The 27486-nt window shown below is 54.5% G+C and overlaps 2 protein-coding genes across 8 annotated transcripts in view; both read left to right on the forward strand.

Annotated features, from left to right (window-relative positions):
• HIF3A (hypoxia inducible factor 3 subunit alpha) overlaps positions 1-5428 on the forward strand; it is a 41030-nt gene extending 35602 nt beyond the window's left edge. For 6 of the 7 annotated variants that reach the window (XM_007532212.3, XM_060186095.1, XM_060186093.1 and 3 more), the window contains 3 exons: positions 1122-1242; positions 2142-2223; positions 2777-5428. In XM_007532212.3, coding sequence (XP_007532274.1) covers positions 1122-1242; positions 2142-2223; positions 2777-2868 — 295 coding nt within the window. In that variant the 3' untranslated portion in view covers positions 2869-5428. The remainder of the gene's footprint in view (positions 1-1121; positions 1243-2141; positions 2224-2776) is intronic. The other variant, XM_060186094.1, reaches the window with a different exon arrangement.
• Positions 5429-6634: 1206 nt separating this feature from the next.
• On the forward strand, positions 6635-27083 carry PPP5C (protein phosphatase 5 catalytic subunit). Its single transcript, XM_007532176.3, has 13 exons — positions 6635-6822; positions 13857-14098; positions 19088-19235; positions 20037-20158; positions 23141-23206; positions 23530-23628; positions 24286-24391; positions 24715-24857; positions 24935-25022; positions 25469-25509; positions 25586-25764; positions 26491-26572; positions 26694-27083. Exons 1-13 carry the CDS (start codon positions 6702-6704, stop codon positions 26754-26756), a joined length of 1500 nt encoding a protein of 499 aa, XP_007532238.1. The 5' UTR covers positions 6635-6701; the 3' UTR covers positions 26757-27083.
• The last annotated feature ends 403 nt before the right edge of the window (positions 27084-27486 follow it).

Genomic DNA, 27486 nt, shown 5'->3' on the forward strand with positions numbered 1-27486 from the left:
TGAAGCTTTCGCCCTGCAGATGGGGACGGGGGCTTGAACCCAGGTCCTTGCACATTATAACATGTGTGCTCAACCAGGTGCACCACCACCTGGCCCCCTTTCAATGTCTTTTTTTTTTTTTGCCTCCAATGTTATTGCTGGGGCTCAGTGCCTGCACTATGACTCCACTGCTCCTGGTGGTCATTTTTCCCATTTTTGTGGCCTTTGTTGTTGCCCTTGTTATTGTTGCCATTGTTGCTGCTGTTGGGTAGGACAGAGAGAAATCAAGAGAGGTGGGGAGACAGAGCGGGGGAGAGAAGGACACCTGCAGACACTCTTTACTGCTTGTGAAGCGACTCCCTCCACTCCCTCCACCCCACCCCACCCCTGCAGGTGGGGAGCTGGGGCTTGAACCACGATCCTTACACCAGTCCTTGCACTTCATGCCATGTGCACTTAATCCACTGCGCTACCACCCGACCACCTTGATGTCTTTTATAGACACAACCCATGTCCTAAGGCCCTCAGCTTGGTGCTGGCTATGTATAGGGGATGCCTATCTTACTAAATGCGGGAGGAAATTAGTGAATATAATAGGTGGATGGGTGGTCAATGGGTGGTTGGATGGATGAAAGTATATTTATACCTTTATATGTATGTAAGGATGGATGAATGGATTGCATGGGTGGGTGGATGAGTAGGTTGGTAGATGGATAGGTGTTGGTGGGTGGATGGATGGGCGGGTAGGTGCACATATGTATTATGTTCTTGGGAAAGAACAGGTGGATGGGTGGATTGGATGGATGGATGAATAGATAGGATTGGATGGATTGGATAGGTGAATTGAATGGGTGAATGGATTGGATGGATGGATGGATAAATTGAATGGAAGGATGGTGAGCAGGTGCATGGACATACTGGTGGATGACAGGAAGTGTGGGTGAGTGGCGTTTGTATGGATGTGATCAGCAGACAGATGAATGGGAAGGTGGGATGGTGGATGATGGATGGCTTGGTGGGTGCGAGTGAAGGAGCCACCGTGTGCTCAGGGACTGTAGGTGAACGCTCAGCTCCTGCTCACACTGGCGCCTACACCTGCCCGGGTTGGCCGTGCTCCAACATCTGTGCCTACTGTCCTGCAGATCCCTGGCCCAGAGCTCCGAAGACGACGAGGCTGAGGGGGCGGAGCTGCTGGGAGTGAGGCCTCCCAAACGTGCCCCCAGCTCAGAACCCGAGCACTTCCTGCTGCCTCCTCTCAGTCTGGTATGTGTCAGACCCTGGGCACCTAGTGGATTCCAACCTTCTGTTTTATATATGGGAAAGCCAGAGAGAGGCAGGGGTTGGCTGAAGGTCAAGTGGAATTTCAGTGGTCCATTTGAAACTAGGTCTGTGATCTAGCTCAGAGTAGTAGAGTGCCAACTCGTCTACCTGAGGTCCCAGGTTCAATCCCGGGCACCACCATAGGTCAGAGCTGAGCAGTGCGTTGATCTTTCTGTCTCCCTGTTTCACAATGAAAACACTTTATTTATTTATGTATTTATTTATTTCCATCAGAGTTTCTGCTGGGGCTTGGTGCTTGCTTATATGATGACTCTACCATTCCTGGCAGCCTTTTTTCTTTTAACTTTTGTTAGTGGGTGAGAAGCAGAGAGAGAGAGAGAGAGGAAGAGAGAGACAGAGAAGGAAAGACGTCTGCAGCACTGCTCCACCACTCATGAAGTCCCCCCACTGCTGCAGGTGGGGAGAGGGGGCTTAAACCTGTGCTGTAGATATATATTTCCCTTTTGTTGCCCTTGTTTTTTTATTGTTGGTTATTATTGCTGTTGTTATTGATGTCGTCATTGTTGGATAGGACAGAGAGAAATGGAGAGAGGAGGGGAAGAGAAAGATAGACACCTACAGACCTGCTTCACGATTTGTGAAGCAACTCCCCTACAGGTGGAGAGCCGGGGGCTCGAACCGGGATCATTACGTGGGTCTTTGCGCTTAGCACTATGTGCTCTTAACTCGCTGAGCTATCGCCCGACTCCCTGTGTATATATATTTTAAAAAGACATGGTCACACAGCTATTAGTCAACCTCTGAACTCCACTGTGGTCTGCACTGTTGCAGCACCCTGCCTCTTTGCTATCGATGATGATGGGTTTGTCTCTCCCTGGCAGAGTTTCCTCCTAACAGGTGGAAGGGCCCCAGGATACCAGCAGAACCCCAGCACCCCTCTCCTGGAAATGAATGAACCCTTGGGTGAGTAGCAATAAGGGAATCCAGAGACCCTGGGTGGGGACCCCCACCTTCCCCTACCTCCCTCGAGGTGCTCCTGCTAGTTGAGAGACCTTTGTGGAAATGGGAAGCTCCTCCTTTCTCGGGGGGGTGGGGGGGGGAGTGAGAGGCTCCAGAGGAGACAGGGACTTGCCAAAGCTTCCTCTTGGAGTGGAAGCCTGCGCAGCATCACATGGTCTCGCTGAATTTGAACAGATTTACCTTTTACTACTGCTAGCTGTATTTCTTTGGAACTAATTTCTCTCTCCCCCCACCCCTGGCTGGAACTTGGGCCCTCACACTTCCAATTCTACCCTCTGCTGCTGCATTGCCTCTCTGGCCTGGCTCCAGGCCTCTCGATTACTACCTTCACCAACCTGGGCACCTGAGATTCTCAACACAGAAATGGCTCGAGGGGCTCTGCTGTTTGGAACCAGACCAGACTATCTCAGAAGCTCTGCTCTTAGCTTTCAGCAAAGAAAGGCTTCTTCAAGTGATCATTTCTCTCCCCCGACTTACCTTCCATCTTCCTCCACAGGTCTGGGCCCCTCGTTGCTCTCTCTCTACCCAGATGAGGACACCACCCACCCCCGAAGCCACTTCCAGCCATCAGCAGGCTTGGCCAACTGAGCCAGCCCCCCACTTCCCATCTCCTTTCTCCCCCCAAGAAAGCCCTCAACCACACTCCAACCCAGCAGCCAATGCACAGGATGGGGGTTCTGGGAGAAGACTCCCTCTCTCCTCTCAGTGCCCCCCTGCCCACCTTGGGCCTACCTCAGCCCCTACCCCTCTGGCTGTCCCCATCTGGGGGCTCTTTGGGGTGATCTCAGCTCAGTGACCTCGGGGAGGGGGGTCCATGACCCCCTTTTCCTCCTCTTCTCAGGATTTCTTTAGGGCTCTCAGTACTGGTTCACTCCTCTCTTTCCTGAGCTCCCTGGACTTTATTTTGAGTAACGAGGGGTGGGGGAGGTTGGGGTTCAGATCTGTGTTTCTTGGAGCTCTGGCGGAGGGTTGATCATCACAGTCACATTTCTTTCCTTGTCTTCCTTTCATCAAGAAAGATCCCCGCTCATGACTATTAATTGACCCAGGTTACTAAGAATGTGGGATTCTGATCTCACCCCTGCCCCTCAGGTGTCAATGGGGAGGGGGTCCTCTGGGCCAGACCTCACCCTCCCAGAAACTTCTAATGGAGCTCTCAGTCTCCCAACTCTCCCTCCTTATTCTTCCCTGGCCTCCCACTGCCCTCAGCCTCATCTGGACACTGACTTGATTTGTGGGCTTCCTATCAACAGTCCGGTGTAGCTTCCACTTCCCCTCTGCTTCCAGACCACACAACCCTTGACTTCCTCTGGTTCTAGACTGAGAAACTTCCCTTACCTTTTGCAAGTCCACACCACACAGCCTCCAACACTCTCTGGGCTGGAGGCTGCACAACCTCCTATGTGGTGGTTTGGGCCTGGAGTCCTCCAGAGAGTTCCAGACCCCGCAGTCTTTAGCTCTTCCTTGTTCTGGACCTAACTACCTCCAGCTCTGTTTTCAGCCTGGTTCTAGACTTCACAACTTCTAACTGTCCCTGACTTTGGAGCCTATAACCACCAGAATTCTCTGATTCTTCTTAGAACTCACTTTCCAACACCCTCTGCTTCTAGATGCCTCCCCATAATCCCCCTGGCTTAGATGTAACATGCTCCTATCCCTGCTGACTCCAGGCCTTATGACTGATGACGATTTACATTGATGCTAGATGTCACAATCTCATGCTTCCTATGGCTTCTAGTCTTCTCCATTGGTAATGTGTGGTTTCAAGTTCTGGTTTGGAATCATTTTAGTTCAAAATCTTATGATGCTGAACTCAATTTATTTTCATTCTCTACACTCAAGACTGTCTGTGCCCATCAAAAAGGAGTAAGATGAATTTTATGTCTTAATCTGATAAGTGGCCATTCCAGAACCAAACACCATGTTCCAGTTGTCTTCACTCTAGACTTCATGACCTTTGCTGGCTCTAGAGTATATAACCTATAGAAGTGGGAAATTTCCAGAATTCTCTAATTCTTTATCTGATATCTCCCTTTTTTCTCTGGTGAAAACTTGGCCCCCAGTGTCTTCTGACTCCAAATCTCATCCTGTATATGCCCAAAATTCTAAACCTCAAAATTTACAATTGAGTCCCATTCCAGATCTTATAACTCCAAGTCATCTTGGGCCCAGAACTCAGCCTTCAAAACATCTGGTTCTAGACCTTGTTTTATAAGTTTCCTTGTTTCTAGATCTTACAGCTCCCAATTCCTGACCCTACCTCTCATTCTACCCAGATCCTTTTGGTTCTAGAACATGATCTCCAGGCTTCTTCTAATTCTAGTCCTTGCTCTATAAATTCCTCTGGCTGTAGGTCTCACAGCTTCCAACTCCCTCTGGTTTCAGAGCCAAGTTCATCAAACTCCCAAATGTAGCCTCGAATGCTTCTAATTCTAGAATCTGGACCTCACCCTGTAGATTCCTCTGGTTCTGAATCTTACCACATCTGACTTCCTCATCCAGACCCCACCTGCTTAACTCTCCCTACACCATTTCCTGCTTTGTCTTAAGTCTCCCCATTCCAGGATCCTCTCTTAAGAGTTTTCTGTTTATGGAATTTATCCCCAAGCTTCCTCGTTAGCAATGTCACATCCCTGAAAGCCCTCCATCACTAGAACCCTTTCCAGTCCCCATCTCCGTCTTCCAGATGAACACTTTCTTTACTTCAGGTATCTGGAGGGGGGATCTGGGGCCCCCTCACAATCCAGAAGACTTCCCCAGCCGCTCAGGCACACGCACACACCTTTCTGCATATCTCAGGGTGGGGGAGAGAGGCCAGGAAGCCTCAGTTCTCCACCACCACCTCTGTGTCACCTTCAACCTCCAGCACCCCCTTTCCATAATGGTGCTATTCTTGACTTCCCACAGGAAGAGGCCTCTCTTTATCAGCCAGACTCACCCCCTTTGGAAGGCATTTCTCTCTCCGTTTTGCCAGAGGGTAGCCTGCCCAGATTGGTGCTATAGGGGTGAGAAGGGTCTGACCCCTCTCTCCTTCAAGGGGTGATCTCAGTGGAGGAAAGCAAGCTGGTTGGAGGAGGGAAAGGGACTGGCCCTGAAACTCATGAATCTCTGTGCCACCATAAAAACCTTGCCTTGCTAGGCACCAGAACTCTGTGTGTTGACTCATCTGTGGGGTTGCTTCAGGGGGTGTGGGTGCACGGGATGACTGTGTATCCATGATACCTAGTGGTTCTTTCTGTGTGTGACTCAGTGGATGTTTGTAATGTGTGCCTGGTGACTTTTTTTTTATTATCTTTATTTATTAGAAAGGGACAGAAATTGGGAGGGGTAGGAGAAATACAGAGAGAGACAGACAGACAGACATACGAAGACACCTACAGCCCTGCTTCACCACTTGCAAAGCTTTCCCCCTGCAGGTGGGGTCATGTGCAAGGCACAGTAGGTGCACAATCCACATGAGGTATTTTCCTAGCCTGGAACGTTTGTTTGTTTATTTAATTATGTATAAGAAAAAAAAAAGAGGAGTCAGAGAGAACCAAGCCATCACTCTGGCATATGAGTTTCTGGGAACTGAACTCTAGAGCTCAGGACTGAAGGTCCAACACTTTATTCACTGCTCTATTTCCCAGGTGGTATCTGAAGATACAGCCTGAAAGTTGAGCTATTCTGGGTCTCCAGAAAGTTTTTTCTTCTTTTTTCCCCTCCTATAGGCAATGGGGAGTCATGAAAAGCAGGCAGCAGAAATGAGAAAGGAGAAAAGAGATGATGCAAAACAAACCAAAAACCAAAAGCAAAACAGACAAAACAACTCTGAGCCTTGCTCTGTTCTTTGAGGTCGAGGGCGCTGTCAGCTAGTAACTTAGAAACATTGACCCTCCAAGTTGGGAGTTTCTTGTATTAGTTGGAGAAACCACCTTTTTTTTTTTTTCTGGAGGGTAAGGCAAGTTGAGTTCACGGTCACAGGTAGCTGGACTCCCAATTTGGGCTCCGCGGCCGGCGTGGTGCAACGGTGCAGAGCGGCCACACCCACCGAGCGAGCTAGAAGCACACCCACCAACCCCAGCAGCCGGCGCGGAAATCGCACTGTCTGACCCTGGAGCGGGGTAGGGGGACACCCGGAACGCGGTGGCTCTGGCAACCCGGGCCCCGCCGGGGCTTTATTCTCCGCGCGCCCCTTTCCGCCTTTCCCATTGGCTCTTTATACGAAAGGCGCCGCGCGCAGAGGAATCCCTCTGGTCACCTTGCCCTCCCGCGCCGCGCTCGCTGGCGGAAAGGTCCTGCGCAGGCGCACCGAGGACGCCTTCGGGGCCCGCGCTTTACGACACTTGTGCAGCAGCGGCCCCTGCCACTCGGCACTCCTTCGCGACGCTCCGGCCGGGTGCCGCTGGAGGCCGTTGCTAGGGTGGGGGGCGCTTTGCGGCATGGCGATGGCGGAGGGTGAGCGGACTGAGTGTGCGGAGCCCCCTCGGGACGAGCCCCCGGCTGAGGGCTCTCTGAAGCGGGCGGAGGAGCTCAAGACGCAGGCCAACGATTACTTCAAAGGTGCGCCTGCCCTGGCGGGGCTGAGGGGGCGCGGGGGTCCGCGGGATCCATGGCAACGCGGAGCGGCGGCCGGGGCGCGGGGCGGCCTCCCCAGGACCCAGGCGCGAGGAGGCCGCGGGGGGGCCCCAGGGGGGCTCTGGGGGGCCGCGGGGGGGCTTATGGGGGGCTGCGGGATCTACAAGGGGCGCCCTCGCAGGTGCTGCCAAGTTGGGGGGCAGCGTGAGGAGGCGCTCCCGAGCCTGAGGCCTTAAGGGGGACCCCGGCTCCCCCAGCCAGAGGTGACACCCCCCAAGATGGGGCTTTTGGGGGGGGAGGGGCACGAGGGGTAGGACCTGACCTAGTGACACGAGAAGACAGGGAGTAAGGGTGCTGCACCCCATGGGGTTGGAGGGCACTGGGGTGGGGTGGGTGCTGCCCCGACGGAGCAAGGGGTGGTGGGCATGGGGAACAGATCGTGATCAGACGGGGAAGCAAGGAAGGGGGGGTGCGGGGAGTCGATTTGGAGGAGGTGGGGAGCCCCAAGAGCAGGATGACTTGGGATCTTCCTGGAGGCACCCTGTTCATTCATTCGCCCAAGGCGCCTAGTGGGCGCCTGGCGTGTGCTTGGGGCCGGGCGGCCTTGTCTCTTGCCAGGACACTCAGACCCAGAGTGAATCCACACAAAAGGAAGGATCAGGCTCTTCCCGGGCACACTGAGCTCCCTGGAGGAAGACGCCCCACTGGGTGTGCTGGAGGGGGACCCTGGGGTGGCCCCGGCTGGAGGTGAGGTAGCTGGGGGCGGGCATTGAAGCCGAGGAGCTCTGAGGAGAGTCCTCCAAGTGCGGGCCACGTGTGCAAAGGCCCTGGGGTGCTGGAAGTTCATGGAGGAGCGAGAGGGGGAGACCAGCTCCTCAAGGCAGAGTTCAGCGCTGTGTCCAGGCTAAATCGTACACATGTCATTGCAGTGACTGGTCGGGGTCTGAGGGTGTGTGGAGGAAAATTTGGGCCTTATCAGCTTGGGGATGCAATAGCCCCCCTCCCCCATGGGTGAAATCACCCACACTGAGGAGAAGGAACCTAGGTGGAACCTTGCGGAGTTCTCTGTTTAGAACAGGGGGAGGTCGAAGAACAGCATTCAGTGGAGTGGAAGGGAAAACGGGGACCATGACAGAAGAGGGGGCACCTAGAAGGGAAGGGGTCTGTGCCCTGTACAAGGTGCTGCCAAGGCAAGCATTGAGCACTGGCCAGTGGGTTTGGCTCCTTGAGTGTTGGTGCTCTCTCCCTTTGAAGAACAGGGAGGACGGCAGTGGAGACTGAATGGGGAGTGAGGACACGAAGGCTGCCAACACTGAGAAACCTTTGGTTTGAAGGGAAGTAGAGAAATGGGCAAGGGGATTTTATGTGTGTGTGTGTGTGTGTGTGTGTGTTTACATGGAAAAGAACATAGGGGCCAAGTGGTGGTGCACCTGGTTAAGTACACTTAGTATAGTGTGCATGGACCCACATTCAAGCCCCCGTTCCCATGTGCAGCCGGAAAGCTTCACAAGTGGTCTTTCTGTCTCTTTCCCTCTCTGTCTCTTTCCTTCTGTCTTCCCCTCCCTTCTCAACTTCTCTCTGTCTCTATCCAATAATAAATAAATTAAAAGTTATTTAAAAAAAGAAATGAGCAAAGTATAGTCCAATAGAGAGAACTAATCAGTTTTGCGGGAGTCGGGAGACTCAGCAGCAAATCCCTGGAGAAGATGAGGGAGTGGTGGTGGGTGGTCAACTTCTTGGGGAGCACAAAAGAGGGAGTTGGGTTAGGTCAGAGCAGACAGGCAGAGCTGCCCAGAGATGAGCTGGAGGTCGGGCCTCCAGGGCCTGGACGTAGCCAGGGAAGGTTTAAGAACAGCACATAGTCTGACCAGTGTTTGCAGAAGACCCTCCCACCGCCACCCGCCAACTGGTTTGCAGAGATGGGACTGGAGGCCTAAATGGAGACAAGAGTGGGACAGGTGAGGGGAGTGGTCCTGGGACCAGACTGCATCCAGGGAAAGTGACTGGAGAAATAAATGTGTCTGAGAGGACATGGGAGCACCACCTGGAGAGTGGGAGGATGAACAGAATGAAGAGGAGGCAAAGGCCCAGAGAAGTAATATGCAGGGGGTACCTGGAGTATCTGGAGAGGCCCATAGCTGGTTCTGAGCAGGGAGAGATCTGAGTATGGGTCCTGCTGGAGAAAGACCTCTGGAGGAGTAGGACCAGAGGGCAGGAGGTTGGATGAAGCTGGGGGCAGGACCCTGGATGGGAGAGGAAGGTCAGGCCAAGGCAGGGCAGGGCTGCTGGAGTGGAAATGAAATGAATAGATTGGAGACCAGCTTGAACCCAACCCATGACTGCCGGGCTCTTGGAGGTTAGCCATCGGCCAGTGCTCAGGCCATCTCCAGCTGCGGGCGTGGGGAAGGCGGGCCCTGCAAGTGCCGCTGGGAGGAACATGCACGCTTGGGGCTGATGCTCAGGTGACAGTTCTGGGAAATAGTGAACCTTGTGTGGAGGGGAGGGCCTGGCCACTAGCTGGTGGGAGGTCGGGCTCAGGGCCCCAGCCTCCAGGGCCCTGGGAATGACAATAAAAAAGGGTTAATTCCAGCTCGCCTTGATTGAGCCCCTGCGGTGGCCAGGTACACCACTTTGTCACCTCCCCAGGACTCCAGGAGGTGGGAGGCCTACAGGTAGGGAGGGCCCTGTGTCTTTTCTAGAGGAAGCTGAGGCTTTGAAGTGAAACCGCTTGCCCAACGTGAGAGAGTGAGGGAGCAGGATATCCCCCTTCCGGGCTCAACCCAGTGCTGCCTGCTGGGGACCCAGGTCTGTCACGCCCCTGGCATGGCTCCCTCTCCTCTGAGCTCAGCCCCACTCCAGAGGTCCTGGAGACAGAGTCTGGTCCCCAGTGCTGGTCATCTCTCCTGCCCTCTCTCTGCACCACCACCTCCTATGAAATGGGGGTATTATAGTTATCCCCCAGTAAGCCTCCCGGTTTGGGAGGTTGTAGGCATGGCCAATGGCTCAGGCTGCCTGGCTTCACATGTTTCTCCCTTTTTGCTGCTGTGTGCCCCCTCCAAGGCTCAAATAGGCCAGGATTAAATTTGCTCATTAGGGGCCAGGCAGTGGTGCACCTGCTAGAACACGCATGTTATCATGTACAGGGATCTGGGTTCTAGCCACTGCCCCCCCCACACCTGAAAGGGGGAAAGCTTCTTCACCAGTGGTGGAGCAGTGTTGCGGGTGTCTTTATCTCTCTCTCTCTCTCTTTCCTCTTCTCTGCCTCTGTCCAGTAAATGCATAAATAAGGACTGGGGAGACAGCAAAATGGTTGTGCAAAAAAAAGTCTTTTCCTGCCTGAGGCACCAAAGGTCCCAAATTCAATTGCCAGCACCACCATAAGCTAGAGCTGAACAGTGCTCTGTTAAAAACAAGTAAAATAGTTTTTAAAACATGTAAGTAAATGAGTGCACTCTTATCTATAAAGCCCATATCAGTAGGGACAGGATGTGGTACAGATGTGTGTGATACCAGTCCCCCTCCAGTCTCTGCTTTTTCTCATTCAGAGAGACAGAAAGGGATAGACAAGCTATGCAATGCTCTGTCCAGTGAGCTATTTCTCTAGTTGCCTTCACTTTTGCAGAGAGGGAGAGAAAGAAAGATCTGCAGCTCTGCTTCACCAAGCATAATGATTTCCCCCTGCAGGTAGGGACCAGGGGCTTGAACCTAGGCCCTCGTGCATGGCCACATGCGCTCTACTGGTTATGCCACTGTCCAGCTCCCTCCCTCCCTTTTCTACCCACCCTCCCTTTTTTCCTTTTCCAACAAGTACCTGCTGAACACTTTCTTTGCTGGATCACATTTCAGACTTGAATTCTTTAGACCAGTGAGGCAGGACCTTTTGTGATGCCCACATTTCAGATGGGCAAACTGAGAGACTCCCCAGAACTAGATGGCAGGCTCCCAGCCAGGCAGACACTCAGTCACACTCACATCTCACCTGTCAAGGGGCAGGCCAGGCGCAGTTCTGGGACACAGCCAGGAGGCCAGTGGCCGCCTCAGAGGTGCTGGCATTCCAGGGAAGGTCGGTCCCACTTGGGCTGCCTGATTCTTGTGGAAGTTGTCAGTATCTGGGAGGCTAAGGGGGAGGAGGTGGGTGATAGCCCAGTCACATGAGAGATTGCCAGGTGTTAACCTGTAGAAAAGATAGTTTTCTTTTTCTTTGTTTATTATTATTTTATATTTTACTTATTGTTTGAAGACAGAAATCAACATAGAAAAGGGAGATAGAGAGGGAGAGAGAGGACTCAGGTGGGAGGGGTTATAGACAGCATAATGGTTCTGTAAAGAGACTCTCATGTCTGAGGCTCCATAGTCCCAGGTTCAACCCCCTGCCTGCACCACCATAAGCCAGAGTTCTGTTTAAAAAACAACAAATAAACAAACAAAAACAGCTGCAATGCTGCTTCATGGCTTGTGAAGCCCCCACACACACACCTCATGAGTGGGAACTGAGGGCTTGAACCCTCTAATATCAACGCTCAACCCAGTGCACCACCACCCAGCCCCTAAAAAGAATTGTTAAATTGTTTCTGGCCACCTCCCCAGAACCTGTCAGGAGGTGCATGTGTCTGTCTGTCTGCATTCCTTCTTTCCCTTCATCCTTCCTTTAAGATCTATTCACAGATCCTGTAATCCCTTCATATAGTCCTTTGCCTGGCTCACTCCCCCTTCCCAAATCTGTTCAGGGGCCACCCCATCCCTCAACACTCTGGGTGTTTGGCAGAGGGTGGGTCTGGCCCGCACCACCTGCACACACACCCTGGACTGTGAGTCCCAGGAGGCAGCAGGGGAAGCTCCAGGGTCCTCAAAAAAGGGCAGGAGCTCTGACCTCACAAGACACAGGGTCAGACTGGGGAGACAGGTTAGAAGGCAGCAAGTCAAAGTCAGTCAGAGTTTTATCAGCATGTGTTCTGGAGAAGAGAGAAGTGGAAGTTTGGGCGGTGAGTTTGGTCTGGTGAGTGAGACACTGTTAGAACTCTCTGGGACTCCAGCCCAGGGTGTATTCCTGAAGAGTCGAGAGGTGGCACCATCTGTGGGGCTTGAGGCTTTGGAGGTCCCAGGTTCACTCCCTGGAATCCCTATAAGCCAGAGGCAAGCAGAGCTCTCGTGTAAACAAATAAATAAAACCAAAGGTGGCTCAAGGTGGGAACAAGGCTGGGCCCAGGCCACCTGCCCATGTGCCCATGTGCCATGGTTCTGCCTGAGACCACTTGGCACTCAGGTGAGAGTGGGAGTGCCTGGTATTGGCCTTGCCCAGAATCCCCAAACAGAATCTCTGTCATATGCTGTGTGGCCTCAGGCACAGGCTGTCCCTCTCTGAGCCTCAACCCCCTCATCAGGAAAAGCAAGGTGAATGCAGCTGTCCTCAAGGTTATTGAAGGTTCAGGCCCCTGGTGTCATGTGGGGCCAAGCCCCAAGTCTGGGCTTCCCTCCTGCCAGAATGAGCCTTATGCAGAACGGACTCTGAGCCTGGAGATGGCCTCTAGGCCTGACCCATAAAGTGGGATGGAGCCCTGAGGATTCCTGGTCAGGATGGAAAGTCTAGGCCCAGCCGGGGCTCATCTCAAACCCAGTGACCTTTTCCCCTTGGTCAGATGTCACACCCTGCTAGCAGCACTCTCAGAACATTAGTGGGCAGGCCTGCTGTGCCTTTGTCCTGGGGCTCTCTCCTCTGCTGGCTCCCGAGCCCTCCTTTCTCAAGGTCCTGGGGTCTGTTGTGCCTTCTCTGGGGGTTGCTCACCTTCCAGTGTGGCTTGTCACCTCCTTTCCTCTGGGTCTCTGCTGCCCTAGGCCTCACGAGCTTCCTTCTCCTCCCCCCACCTCTGCTCTCATCCCTCTTTGGCTTGTTTTCCAGTTGGGGTGGGGACACTGGAACACCAAGCCACACAAGGCAGATGCACATCTGCTGGTTCCCATCTCAGCTCTAGATGAGAGGAAGTGTCCTCTCCAGGCTGCTGGGAGGAGGGCAGTCTAAAACATCTGAGTCCTAGGAAGGACAGGGGCCAGCTTGGGGCCTGGGGGCTGTTGAGTGCAAGGGAGGAAAACATGTACTTTTGCGTGTGTATATGCCTTTATCCACACTGCAGACTTAAAGTGCATATATATTTTAAAAAAGATTTTATAGGTGGGAGTCGGGGCAATAGCGCAACGGGTTAAGAGCATGTGGCACAAAGCGCAAGGACCGGCATAAGGATCCTGGTTCGAGTCCCCGCTCCCCACCTGCAGAGCAGTCGCTTCACAGGCAGTGAAGCAGGTCTGCAGGTGTCTGTCTTTCTCTCCCCATCTCTGTTTTCCTCTCTTCTCTCCATTTATTTCTGTCTTACCCAACAACGACAACATCAGTAACAACAATAGTTACAACAGTAAAACAACAAGGGTAACAGAAATAAATAAATAAATATTAAAAGATTTTATTTATTCTAATAGAGATACAGAAAGATACAGGGGGAAAGGAGTGGGAGGGGGACAGGCCAGAGCACTGCTCAGCTCTGGCTTGTGGTGGTGCTAGGGATTGAACCTGGGACCTCAGAGCTTTAGGCATAAAAGTCTTTTGCATAATCATCATAGTGTGCCAGAACTTCGCATGTACATGGTACCAAATGTACTGGACCCATTTTATTTTTCATATTTATCTCAGTAGGGAGAGACACCACAGTGCTGCTCCACTGGCCATGGAACTCTCCCCACTGATGCTGTCCATGGGGCTCCCATGTGATGATAGGGCTCGAACCCAGGCTCGTGTGCGCTACCTGTGAGCTATCTCCCGCCCTGCCGTGGAAAGGATTTGGGTGCAGGAGTTTGGACCTTGGGGAGAGGACAAGACCTGTGCTGGAGAGGGATGGTGGGGACCTTCCTGTGTTCAGGCATGGACCTCAGTTTCTGCATTTGTAGATGGAGAGCTGGAGCCAGCACACTCCTAGGGCACTCACTCTGGTGGGCAGCAGCCCTGCCTCACCTCCCCTATTCCATCCCCGCAGCCAAGGACTATGAGAACGCCATCAAGTTCTACAGCCAGGCCATCGAGTTGAACCCCAGCAATGCCATCTACTATGGCAACCGCAGCCTGGCCTACCTGCGCACCGAGTGCTATGGCTACGCGCTGGCCGACGCCACTCGCGCCATCGAGCTCGACAAGAAGTACATCAAGGGCTACTACCGCCGGGCGGCCAGCAACATGGCACTGGGCAAGTTCCGGGCTGCCCTGCGTGACTACGAGACGGTGAGTGGGGCTGAGGGAGCAGGTGGAGAGGGTGTGGGCCAGTTACCCAGCAGGCACCACTAGCCTGCTGTCTGTGACAAGGTCCCTGGCCCTGAGTGCCTCCTCCATCACATCTGTGAGATGGGAGCAGGCTCTCCCTCGCTCCTTCACTCCTCTGCTCATAAGAATAAGCTGGGGGGAGTCGGGCGGTAGCGCAGCGGGTTAAGCGCAGGTGGCGCTAAGCACAAGGACCAGCGGAAGGATCCCAGTTCGAGCCCCCGGCTCTCCACCTGCAGGGGAGTCACTTCACAGGTGGTGAAGCAGGTCTGCAGGTGTCTGTCTTTCTCTCCTCTCTCCATTTCTCTCTTTCCTATCCAACAACAATGACATCAATAATAACTACAACAACAAAACAAGGGCAAATAAATAAATAAATACAAAAAACAAACAAAAAAAAGAATAAACTGGGGACCGGGTGGTGGTACACCTGGTTGAGCACACGTTATAATGCGCAAGGACCTGGGTTCAAGCCCCCAGTCCTCACAAAGCTTTTTGAGTGATGAAGTGGTGTTAAGGTGCCTGTCTCTCTCCCTCTCTTTCACCACCTTCCCTCTTGATTTCTCGACAAAAGCAAAATGATCTTCAGGAGAGGGGAGAATAAGTGTCTGCTTTCTAGGCACCTCGAGCCAGGCAGGCTTTGGGTGGAGATGAGCTGGGAGATGGTGGCCAAGGTCGGGACAGGCTGGTAGTGAACAGAACTGCTGGCACTGGCTGGGAAGCAGAATCCTTAGAGGAGGGTGTGTCCTGGGAAGGAACCAGAAGATTCACCCTGCTCTAGAGAGACTGCAGAGCCACATGACTGAGCTGGGATGTGAACCCAGGAGGCCTGGCCTTACTGAGCCTGTCTGTCCTCACTGCTGTGGGGACAGTGCCCCCGAAATTGAGGCCTTTATCCCCAACCCTGAGGTGGACCTGGCTGGGCTTCAACCGGGATCTGTAGAGTGAATTCATATTTAAAGCCCTTCCTTCCTTCCTTCCTGCCTTCCTTCCTTCCTTCCTTCCTTCCTCCCCTCCTCCCCGCCCCCTCCTTTTTGTAACCAGAGCTGCAGAGCTCCCTCTGGCTTGTGGTGGTGCTAGGGATTGAACCTGGGACTTTGGAGCCTCAAGCACGGGAGTCCCTGCATAACCATTATATCTCCCCCACCTTTTTAAATTTTTTATGAAAGAGATACAGGCTGAAAGACACTGGAGGAGCACTGCTCAGTTCTGGCTTGTGGTGTGGGGAATTGAACCTGGGACATTGGGACCTTAGGCATAAGAGTCTCTTTGCATAACCAGAATGTGTCTTCCCGGCCCTTGAAGACTTTCTTTGTTAGAACCAGAGTGATATTGTGCCCGGGGGGTGGGGTGATGTGGGGGTGGTCCTGTGCTCTGCCGCAGAGCCCCTGCACCCTCATAGGCGCCTGCAGTTGCTTTCATACTCACTCTGGCAGCTGTGCATGGAGGGGCTGGGGGCCTGTCAGTCACTTGGGGAGCAGGTCAGCCTCAGCTTGTCCTGCTGACTAAGGACCTGGGATGGTCAGAGGATTCAGGCTGACTGCCGGCCAGGCCCAGGCCCTGGGTCCCCTGTGTCAGGCTGGGGGCAGAGGCACACACAGGAGGGAGAATGTAGAGAACTAGTGGGGGCGGGAGGAGGGAGCAGCAGCAGAGCAGGCTCCCTGTGAACTTGGGCTCCCTAGCTATGCCACCACCCCCTACCCCGCCTGCCCTCCGAAGCTCTCCTCGTGTCCCTTGGTGTGTCATGGGGAGGTGGTGGCTGTGAGGCTCTGAATCAGCTTGAGTAGAGAGGGCTGGAGGGCTTAGCAGTGAGTAACCCAGACAGATAGGCAGGGCAGATGGAGCTAGGCTGTCCTGCACACCCCAGTGGACATGAGGGCGCAGTGCAGCAGACAGGAGCGCTGAGAACTTGGGAGTGGGGTCTCCAGCTTGGGCTGCTCACAGCTCAGACTGGCCAGGCCTGACCCCACACACTGCATGAGACCCAGCTAGCCTCTCCAGCCAGCTTGTGGGTGGGTCCCTTCCCGGGCCTTCTGACTGCCATGGAGGTTGGGGGCACGGAGACTTTCCTTTTAGGACTGACCTAATACAGAGCACACCCGCCATTGAAATTGGCTGAAATTGTCATAGGGCTGTGAACACCCAACCCCTACTGCACTGAAGGCAGCTCCAATGCTATAATGTCTTTCTGGCTTTGTCTCTGTCTCTGTCTTTCCATCTGGGAAAGTTGGCCTGGAATGGTGAAGCCTCCGTGGTGAAAACAAAATTAATAAAATGGTCATGGCCCAGGCCCTGGGAGAGAGCAGAGTGGTAGTGCATCAGAGTCACTTGCCTCAGGGCCTAGTTTCAGTCCCTGGTGCCATCAGATGCCAGACCTGGCCTTACAGTCTCTCCCTCTCATGAAAAAAAAAGGTGTATTTATTTATTTAAATAATCAGTACAAGTTAACAGTCTGGATGGTAACTCAATGGCTGAAACGTGGCCTCTCAAGCACAAAGTTCCAAGTTGGACATCACAGTGCCAGACTGATGCTCTAGACCTCTCTCTTCTTCCCTAATAAATGAATATGTATTTACTCGTTGCCACCATGGTTGTTGCTGGGGCTCGTGCCAGCACTACAACTCCACCATTCCTGATGGCCATTTTGTCCCTTTTTTCTTTCACTTCTATTTTATTTACAAGGACAGAGAAAAATTGAGAGGAGAGAGACAGAGACAGACACCTGCAAATTTGTCGTCACCCCTGGCTTGAACCCAGGTCTTTGTACATGGTAACTGTACTCAACCGGGTGTGCCACTGCCTGGCCCTAAACGAATCTTTAAAAAAGAAGAATCTTTGTTTAAAAAACATGAGCACAGCTCTTTTCCCTGGGGAAACCGAGGCCCCTCCCCCTGAGCCTAGAGTCCCCTTGCTCCCCTGAGCTCCCCAGCCCCCATGTACAGGTCAGCCCCCCTTGTCCACTCTGACACACTTAGCAGGCTCCTTGGGTGCAGGCGGAGGGGTGGCCCTCCAGGGGCTGTCTTGTGACCTGGCATCCACAGAGGTGAGGCCACAACTTGACCTTGGTGGGACGAAGGAGCCAGAGGTCTGCCTGCAGCTGCAGTGGAGAACCCAGCTCAGCCCCGCCCCTGACTGTGGGCTCCCTCAGGCACATCCCATAAAGACAGTAGGAGCTTGAGGTCTGGAGCGGAGAGGTTGCCGCCCAGGCCCTGGCCTGTCAACGGTATTGGACCTGGAAGCTAGATCAGGTGGTTTGAGGCCCTTCTGGGGTCTTGGGAGAGAGAAGTTCTCATGCCAACCCTCCATTTCTAGAAGCTAAAGGAGATTCTAGAGGTGAGGCGCCAGTACCCAGAGTCCCAGCTGCCCCCGCGCTGCCTCTCTGGAGGCAGTGAGGCAGAAAGAGAGGGGAACCCTGGCTTCTTCAGCAGGTGGCACCAGCTCTCTTAGCCTCGGTTTCCTCATCTGTCAAAAAAGGGTGTGACTAACACCTAGAGCAACTCTGAGGATACGAGCTGAGTAGTTGCTTCTCGAAACATTAAGCCAATTGAAGTGCTATAGCTCCTGCTCGCTGCTGTTCCCACTCCTGCTCCTCTGTCAAGGGGCGTGGGGGTGGCTGGCTCTGAGGAAAGTCTTGGAGGTTCAGCTATCCCCAGGGTGTTCACTTGCCACTGGGATCTGGCCTGAGCCCTGCCAGAACCTTCCAGAGAGAAGGCAGACCACCCCAGCTGTGCTCAGGGCTAGGGATGCCCCATCCAGGCTTGGGGCAGAAGGGGGTGTTCTGGGGGCTAAGGAGACCATGTGAGCCCCGGGCAGACTCCTGGGCCTGGAGGTGAGGGAGCTGGTGCCCTGGGGCGCCCGTGAGTTCAGGAACAGAGCCTGCTGAGGGGCGGGTCCTTGTGGGCCTGGCCAGTTGTGGTTTGGACAGAGTCCCAGGCTGTAGACTCATAACCTCTCCCCGTCGGGAATGTCTGGGGCTGCCTCCCTGCCCAGCCTCGCGCCACACTCCACACCCCAGGTGGGGCCTCCTGGCAGGGCACCAGCCTCAGCCTGCCCTGACAGGCAAGAAGCCATCACTTTCCTCGACCCAGCTTCCAGCTACCACGCCCAGCCCCCACACATGCTCGTTCCCAGGATGGGTGACCCTCGAGCGGTAGTGGACACCTTCACACTGCCAGGCTTCCCATCAAAGGCCTTCCTGCCCTGGGCGTGCCAGCCCTGATCCCCCCTTCTCCCCCTCCTGCCTGGCACCAAGGCCAGCAGGGCCACACAGCAGATACCAGGCAAAGCCGGGGTGGGAATCTGCCTTTGACCTTGGAGGGTCAGTCTGCAGGTGAGGCAGGAGGTAGGAGGCTGGGACCTCACTGTCCCGACGCCGTGTGCTGGCACTTGGATGCATGGTTGTGTTTTGTCAGCAGGGCAGCCTGGGACAGGCCCTGAGTTGCTGCCCATCCATCCCAGGCCCGCTCAGCCCTCAGCCTGCGGCTGCTGCAGAGGAAACTGAATCACTTGCACATAGCTACTCTCATGTTGATGGGCAGAGCTAGGACTTGAACCCAGGCAGCCTTATTCTGTGGCCGACAGAGGAGGAGCCTGAGGGAGTTCCTTTGTCCTGGGTCTCCTGAAAGGCGGGGTGAGGGGGGTGCAGGCACGTGACACTGCTCAGTGCTGGCAGTGCCAGCCAGGCCCTGCCACTTTGCCCGCCCTCCGATCTGTGTTTACTTATTTGTTGCCACTAGGACTTCACCGCTCCAGGCCAACTTTTTTTTTCCTAGCTAAAAAGACAGAGACAAAGGGATAGAGAGACAGAGACAGATATCACAGTGCCCAAGTTTCCTCTGGTGCAGTGGGCCTCCCAGACGGGCATCCCAGACTCTCCTCCTCCTTGAGGCTCTGTCCTCACGGCAACATGAGCATTGACAAGAGCCACTCCTGCCCTTCCTTCCGCCCACCCAGGTGGTGAAGGTGAAGCCCCACGACAAGGACGCCAAAGTGAAGTACCAGGAGTGCAACAAGATCGTGAAGCAGAAGGCCTTCGAGCGGGCCATCGCGGGCGACGAGCATAAACGCTCCGTGGTGGACTCACTGGACATCGAGAGCATGAGTGAGCCTGCATCTGGTCCAGCACACAGGGTGGGGGGCTCACCCCAGGCCCAGGCTGCCTGCCATGTGTTCCTCAGCCTGCATGCCTGGTGCTCTGGTTCCCCAGTTGGGGCAGGGTGGCTGAGTAGCACCACCACCCCCCTTTTCATATAGTTTTATTTTTATTTTTTTATATTTATTTATTTTCCCTCTTGTTTTTTTATTGTTATTATTGCTGTGGTTGTTATTGATGTTGTTGGGTAGGACAGAGAAAGATGGAGAGAGGGGCAGATAGAGGCGGGGGAGAAAGACACCTGCAGACCTGCTTCACTGCCTGAAGCGACCCCCCCCTGCAGGTGGGGAGCCGGGGGCTTGAATCAGGATCCTTCCACCAGTCCTTGCACTTCGCGCCACATGCACTTAACCCGCCTCGCTACTGCCCTACTCCCACACCAGCTCCTCTTGATCCTCTTGTGCCTGACCTACCTCTGGGCGCTGCAGTCAATCATTACTCATTTATTCATTCATTCACTCACTCAGTGATCTGCCTACTCCAGGTGCTTGTCTAAGTACTGGTCATGCAGGTCTGTCTGCTCTCAGGAGTGGAAGCTCTGCTGGAAAAAGAACTAGTTAGCCTAAGAGTGAACAGGGGCAGGGCAGGGAGAGAGGCCTGAGGACGGAGGGAACCAGGTCAGGGAGTGAGGTCTCACCTCCACCATCCCCCTTTCCACTTGGGTGTCCAGAGTCTTGTCTGCCTCATACCAGGGACCCTGCCCACCCCACAATGACCATGCCCCTGTCTCACTCTCCCCACACACACCAGCCATTGAGGATGAGTACAGCGGGCCCAAGCTGGAAGATGGCAGAGTGACAGTCACCTTCATGAAGGAACTCATGCAGTGGTACAAGGACCAGAAGAAGCTGCACCGGAAGTGCGCCTACCAGGTACCAGCCACAAGGACCCGGGTGGCTGAACACCACTGGGCAGGTGCCGCTTAGATGGTGGGCCAGGGCGGCTGGTCTTAGCTCATGCCAGCAGTGCTTGGGGGTGGAGGGGGCTTGCCCCGTGTCAGGTAAGGAAGCAGCAGAGCTGTTGGTCGAGGGTTTTGAGCCAGGCCTCTGCTCATTTTCCAACTCCCCATAAATGTAAAGCATTTATGTGAGAGGTTACCCATGTGGTGGCAGGGCTCAAACCTAGGTCTTTGTGCACACTAAAATGTGTGTCTGCCTGGTGAACTGTCTCCCAGCCCCTCACTCACTCTTGAAACTGCCTTTGAGCCCAGTGAATGCATTCTTTTTTTTCTTTTTTGCCTCCAGGGTTATTGTTGCGGCTTGGTGCCTGCACTATGAATCCGCTGCTCCTGAGGCTTTTCCCCCCCATTTTTTTTATTGGATAGGACAGAAAAATTGAGAGGAGAGGGAGATAGAAAGGAGAACAAAAAGACAGACACCTGCAGACCTGCTTTATCACTTATGAAGCGATCCCCCTGCAGGTGGAGAGCCAGGAGCTCAAACCCAGGATCCTTATGAGGGTCCTTGTGCTTGTACTATATGCTGTTAACCCAGTGCACTGCCACCACCACCAAACACCCCCCCCACCCCGTGCAAATGCATTCTTTGTTTGGAGTGTTGTACTTGTTTACTCCTAGTAGATGTGTTTTCCCCTGTGTATAGTTTTGTCTTGGTTCCACCTGCCTGTTGCCTGTCAATTCCTCTGGATCTTCCGACCATGTGTCTGTTGATGTGAAGGTTTGTGGTGATGCCACCATCAGGGACATGTGTGGGTCTGCCACTCCTGTGTGTCCTTCCCATTCTCCCCAGGAAGGGCCTGTCTATGTCCACAGTTGAGTCATCTGCATCCTGGCTCCCAGATGATTTCTTTTTAGAACCTGATTTTCTTGGTTATTTGAGTCTTCCTCACGTCAGGGTGACAACAATAGTCTTTTATATTCAAACATTTCTGACAGCATTTTTTTTAATACTTGATTTCTTTTCCCAGTGTTTAATTTTGAACATTGCAAAACTCTAGAAAACTCAACACAGGACAGTTACTGACTATATACCTCCCACCTCAGTCCACTAATTGCTAACATTTGGTACCTTCGTTTCTCTTTATTTTTTTTTAAACTTTTTTTAAAAATTATTAAATTTTATCATCTTTATCGGGTAGAGGCAGCCAGAAATCAAGGGGGACAGGGCACAGAGGGAGAAAGACAGACACCTGCAGCCCTGCTTTACCACTCATGAAGCTTCCCCCCACGGGGGACCAGGGGCTTGAATTCAGCTCCTGTATTGTAACCTGCACGCTCAACCAGGAGCACCGCCACCCAGCTCCCAGCCCCCTCTTTCTTTTTTTAATTAAAAAATATTTTTTAATGTTTTAATTATCTGTATTTATTGGATAGAGACAGCCAGATTGAGTAGGAAGGTGGATCTAGAGAGGGAGAGAGAAAGAGAGACACCTGCAGCCCTACTTCACCATTTGCAAAGCTTCCCGCCTGCAGGTGGGGACCAGAGGCTGGAACCCAGGTCCTTGCACATTGTATCATGTGCGCTCGACCAGGTGCGCCACCGCCTGGCCCTTAATTTAAAAAATTGTATTTATTTTTGGAAAGAGACAAATTGAGAAGGGAAGAATAGATATAAAGACACCTGCGTGGGTCCAGATGGTGGCGCACCTGATTGAGTGCACACATTACAGTGCACGAGAACTGGAGTTCAAGCCCCTGGTCCCCACCTGCAGGGGCAAAGCTTCATTAGTGGTGAAGCAGGGCTGCAGGTGTCACTTTGGTTTATCTCCCTATCTCCTCCTCCTCCTCTCTCAATTTCTCTGTCTTTATTCAATAATAAATAAAATAAAGATTAAAAGACAGTTGCAGCCCTACTTCATCACTCATGAAGCTTTCCCCCTACAGGTGGGGGCCAGGGGCTTGAACTCGGGTCCTTGTACTTTGTAATGTGCATCACCACCTGGCTCCCTTTTAAAATAAATTTTTACCAGGGCATTGCTCAGCTCTGGCTTCTGGGAATACCCTCTGGAGGGCTTGGGACCCTCAGAGCCTCAGGCATATGCTTTTCCCTGGTTCCATTTCTCTTAATTATTTTTAAAAGATATTTAGTTAATTTGCTAGGACAAGAGTAAAATTTTAATAGGACAGAGAGAAATTGAGAGGAAAGGAGAGAGACCCTGCAGTACTGCTTCACTACTCATGAAGCTTCCCGCCTGCAGGTGAGGACCAGGGCCTTGAACCTGTGTCCTTGCACATGGTAATGTGTGTGCTCCACAGAGTGCACCACCACCCAGTTTCCCCTTTACTTTTATTTTAACATGGGCCAGGGAAGGTGTGCCCAGGCCCTTGACACATGGAGTACTGCTGACTGGCCTTCCACTGCGCTTTTCTTTTCATTCTTTATTTTGAGAGGGGCCCAGTGGGAAGATTGGGAGAAAGAGGAGATATCACATGTCTGCCCTGCCATCCATGAAATTCCTTTAGTGCTGTCCTTGGTACTCCTTTGTGGTGCTGGGGCTCAAACCCAAGGTCTCACACACGGTAAGACATGTGCTCTACCAGTTGAACTATCTCCTGTTCCCTGGCACATTGATTCAGTCTTGTCTTTCTGTTGGGGTGTCGGGTAAGTCATGAGATATTTTTTCTATCTTTTTCTGCACAAAAATGTGTCGTGACTTTCCCAACAAACCAGTATACATACGTGCGTCTGAGCACACACACGTTTTGCTTTATTTTCTTACAGAAGCATTTGAAAAATCACTTATCCAGGCCCCCTGCCCACTGCTCTCCTCACCCCACTGCTCTCTCACCCTTAGCCCGGCAGTGTCCTGGGGTCATGTGGGCTTGGGCTGGGTGGCAGCCCCTCTTGCTCCCCCTCCCAGGCCCGCCAGCCCTCACAGCCTGCCCTGCCTTACAGATTCTGGTGCAGGTCAAAGAGGTACTGTCGCAGCTGAGCACACTTGTGGAGACCACGCTGAAAGAGGTGCGAGCGGGGGCCAGCATGTGGGGTTGGGGGCTCCCTTGGCTGGGGGGCCCAGGAGCTCAGAAACTCACAGGCCCACCTGGCTCGGTCTGCCTCTCCCGTCTTTCTCTCTCTGATGCTTCCCCTCTCTCCCCACCCCGTGTCTCTCCTCTACCCGGTCCCTGTCCTCTTGGTCTTCCCCCCCTTTTCGTTTCTGTGTCCCCACCCCCCATCTTTTTCGCATGGTTCTTCTCGGTCTGCCGTGACCTGTCGTCCCTCCTCTCTGCCCCCTCCCCACATCTCTCTCTGGGCCCCTCCCTCTCCGGCGGCCTCTTTTCTTCCAGACAGAGAAGATTACAGTTTGTGGGGACACGCACGGCCAGTTCTATGACCTCCTCAACATATTCGATCTCAACGGTTTACCCTCCGAGACCAACCCCTATGTATCCTTCCCCAGAGACAATGCAGCACGCCCCTCCTGCCCCTCCACCTGGATTTGGGGTGTGGGAGGAAGGGGAACCCCAGCCTGAGCGAAGACGTGGGTGCGTGAAGGAGACGAGACAGCTGGGTGATGGCCTGGCCTCACAGTCAGACGCACCAGGGCCCTGCTGGCTTTTCCATCTTGAATTGGGGCTGCACCCAGTCCTGTACAGAGAACAGCAGAACAGCAGCCACTGCTCTGGCTCTGGGATAAATTTGGCGTTGTTACCTACCTGCTTTGTGGCCGGCACAGGGGACCCTATCACTCTTAGTGGAACAAATTCCCCACCTGCCCAAGGGAGACAGTGACAGGGCCGGCTCCGAGTGCCCTAGGCACAGTGTGGAAAGGCCCAGGCTCTCTGGCCTTACTGCAGCTGCTGGGTGACGGCCACTGCAGGGGCCACTAGGTGGGCCAAGGCCCATGTACCTCCGCTGTGGTGATTCCCCCACCTCTGTCAGTGTCTCGGAGCCCAGAAAGGCCCAGCTGCTGAACCTGAGCCACACAGTACAGAAGGGCAGGAGCCCAGCCTCCAGAGCCCTGCGGCACCCCAGCTCCCAGCTGGGGGGTGTGGAGGAGCGGGAAGCAGAGCCCCCCCACCTTGTCTTCCTTAGCCAGGCAGATATTTAATGGCGACTTCGTGGACCGAGGTTCCTTCTCCGTGGAAGTCATCCTTACCCTCTTCGGCTTTAAGCTCCTGTACCCAGATCACTTTCACCTGCTTCGAGGTGAGCCGGGGCAAGGCACTCACTGTCCCCTCTCGGAGCCCAGCCCTGGGCCTGGAGAGGCAGCTGTCTGGATGCTGAGGGGTGACAGGTGTTCTCTAGGGATCCCCACAGTGAACTCCCTTGTTCTTTCATCCATGGAGCCCCGAGGTCCTCTGAGAGGGAGCCCCCACCCACAGGGACATGACCAGGGTCACCCGGACTTGAGACACTTGCCCCAGTGATGAGCGTGGGGACCTGGTGACCATGCTCCTCCAGCAGATGGGCAAAGGGCAGTGTCTACACCCTCTTGAGGGGCGGGAGTTGCTGAAGCCTGTCTCCCACAGGCAACCATGAGACGGACAACATGAACCAGATCTATGGCTTCGAGGGTGAGGTGAAGGCCAAGTACACGGCGCAGATGTACGAGCTCTTCAGCGAGGTGTTCGAGTGGCTCCCGCTGGCCCAGTGCATCAACGGCAAAGTGCTGGTGAGGGGCCCTCCATGGGGAGTTGGGGGTGGACACCAGGCACTTGCCCTCACACGGCTGCCCTGCCTCCACCCCAGATCATGCACGGGGGCTTGTTCAGTGAGGACGGTGTCACACTGGACGACATCCGCAAGATTGAGCGGAATCGGCAGCCCCCAGATTCAGGTGAGGATCCCCAGGCGGTGCTCCCATCAAGGGCCGGCTAGCTGGAGGGTGTGGATGTGGTGGTGAATGGGTCTGGGGCCTCTGGCGGGGACAGGGTGCGGGTTGGGGCGTTACTCCAGCACAGGGTGACCTAGGCCAGCACAAGGGGTGTCCCGGGCTGGAATCCAGTGGTCTGAGGGTGGGTGGGCAGGTGTTTTTAAATGAGTTGCTCTCGGACAGAAGGCAGACGGGCCCAGTGCTGGGTGGGGGGAGCTGGCTCTTAGCTCTCGGGACAGCGGGGACAGGAAGTGTAGAAGCCATCATGGATTGTGAGGGGTCTGGGAAGGAGATGGGTTAGGGAGGCCACTGGCAGGGTGTCCCCTCCCCCACCCAGCACACCGGGTGCCCCCACTCACCCTGCACCCTGGGAGGTGGCCGTCCCGACGTGCCCTGTGCTCCCCTACCAGGTCCCATGTGCGACCTGCTTTGGTCGGACCCGCAGCCGCAGGTGAGCGCAGGGGCTGTGGGGAGTGGGGGTGGGACGTGGGGTGCAGGAGTCCCTGAGCTCCTCCCGGTCTCCCCAGAATGGGCGCTCGGTCAGCAAGCGGGGCGTCAGCTGCCAGTTCGGGCCTGACGTCACCAAGGCCTTCCTGGAGGAGAACCACCTGGACTACATCATCCGCAGTCACGAGGTCAAGGCCGAGGGCTACGAGGTAGCCCACAACGGCCGCTGCGTCACTGTCTTCTCTGCCCCCAACTACTGGTATGTCCCTCCCACCCGGGCCCCCTTCCCACACCACTGCTGTCGTTTTCTGAGCCAGGGCCCTGCCCTTGTGCAACTTCCCCACCAGCTTTTTCATTCAGAGCAAGTAGGGAGACTCCACGGCACCAGAGCCTCCCCCGTACCCCCGGTGCCTTGGTATGGGTCATGGGGAGCCTGGGGCTTGGGCTCTGCCCACTGAGCCGACCCCTGCTCACCTGGCAGCGAGTACCAAGGATACAGAGGGGGAGATGAAGCAGCACAAGGAGGCACCCAGCTCCCCGTCACCCAGGTTCGAGTTCCAGCTCAGGCCTGTCTGGGTCCTCGAGACCCACCTCCTCATGGGCTGTGGGTAAAGCCAGGCCCGGGTGACATTTCCAGAGCCAGGGTGCCACTATCCCACCCTCAGGGACATAAGAAGAGCCTCCTCCCCCCTTCACTCGGTGTCATCTGAGCGCCCCATCTGCCTGCTTAGCTCCTGCTTTCCCTCCGTGAAGACACTGGCTCACCTGTCCTGTTTGCCTGCCAGGCGGGTTCTATCCTCTGGGGCCTGGCTCCCCTCCCCTCTGGTACTGTAATTCCCCAGCCTTTCACTTTTGCCTCCCTCTCCCCTCACCCCTGCGCTGTCCTGGGCTTCCACTGTCACCACCTCTGCCTCCTTCCCCTTGCTAGGCCTTGCCTTCCCCTTTGCCCCCCCACTAACCACACACACACACCCCTTTCCCACAGTGACCAGATGGGGAACAAAGCTTCCTACATCCACCTCCGGGGCTCTGACCTACGGCCCCAGTTCCACCAGTTCACAGCAGTGGTGAGTCTCGGGGGCTAGGGGGTGCCCGGGGCAGCTCAGGCTGGGGGTGGAGAACAGTGGATGCTTTCTGGGCCAGAGCTTGGGTGGCCCCTGAAGCCAGCTCCTGCTCCCTTCCCCACAGCCTCACCCCGACGTCAAGCCCATGGCCTACGCCTCCACGCTGCTGCAGCTGGGGATGATGTGAGCCCTGAGGGCCGCACCCCACGTTGGACCCCTCCCTTTTTATTTTGTAAAGTTTGTATTTATTCCCCTTTAGGTTTGCAGAGGGGCTGGGGGCAGCCGGAAGGGTCTGCAGGGAGGCCAGGCGGGCAGGGCGGGGCCCACAGGCCTCTCCCCTCGTCTGCACGGCCCCTCCCCCGCTAAAGCAATAGGGCCCCCCCCAAATGGAGGGTCATCAGGGAGGCCTCACCTGCATCCCCTCCTGGCAGCCCCGGGGTGGGGCTCACCCTCTCCCCCAGCTATTTTATGTCTATAATTAAATATGTTAAAATAAAGTCATTATTATAAGTCAGCCTGTCTTGGATGGTGGAGCCTCTGGAGCTGCTGGGGGTTGGGGTGAAAAGGGGGGGGGGGGTCCACACTCTTGTCTCTGTTTCTTGGGGAGCCTGGAGCTGGCCAGCCCAGCAAGCAGATCTTTTTCAGGGCATGAGAGAGGAAAGTGTCCTCAGGCCTAGCCAGGGGGATGCGTTATGGAGGTGCTGGGGAGTGACACCAGAGCTGGAAGGACTTGCAGAACTCAAAGGAAGTCACTACTCACGGTTGCAGATATTATGGCAAAGAGTCAAAAACAAGAAGGGCACGACGGCTCACCTGATGGTATGCTGCTTAGTCCGTGCGTGACCGAGGCTCAGGCCCTGTCCCCACCACACCAGAGGAAACTCTGGTGCTGTGCTTTCTCTCTTTCCCTCTCTCTG

Source organism: Erinaceus europaeus, chromosome 2, assembly GCF_950295315.1.
Source record: "Erinaceus europaeus chromosome 2, mEriEur2.1, whole genome shotgun sequence".
NCBI classification, from domain to species: Eukaryota; Metazoa; Chordata; class Mammalia; order Eulipotyphla; family Erinaceidae; genus Erinaceus; species Erinaceus europaeus.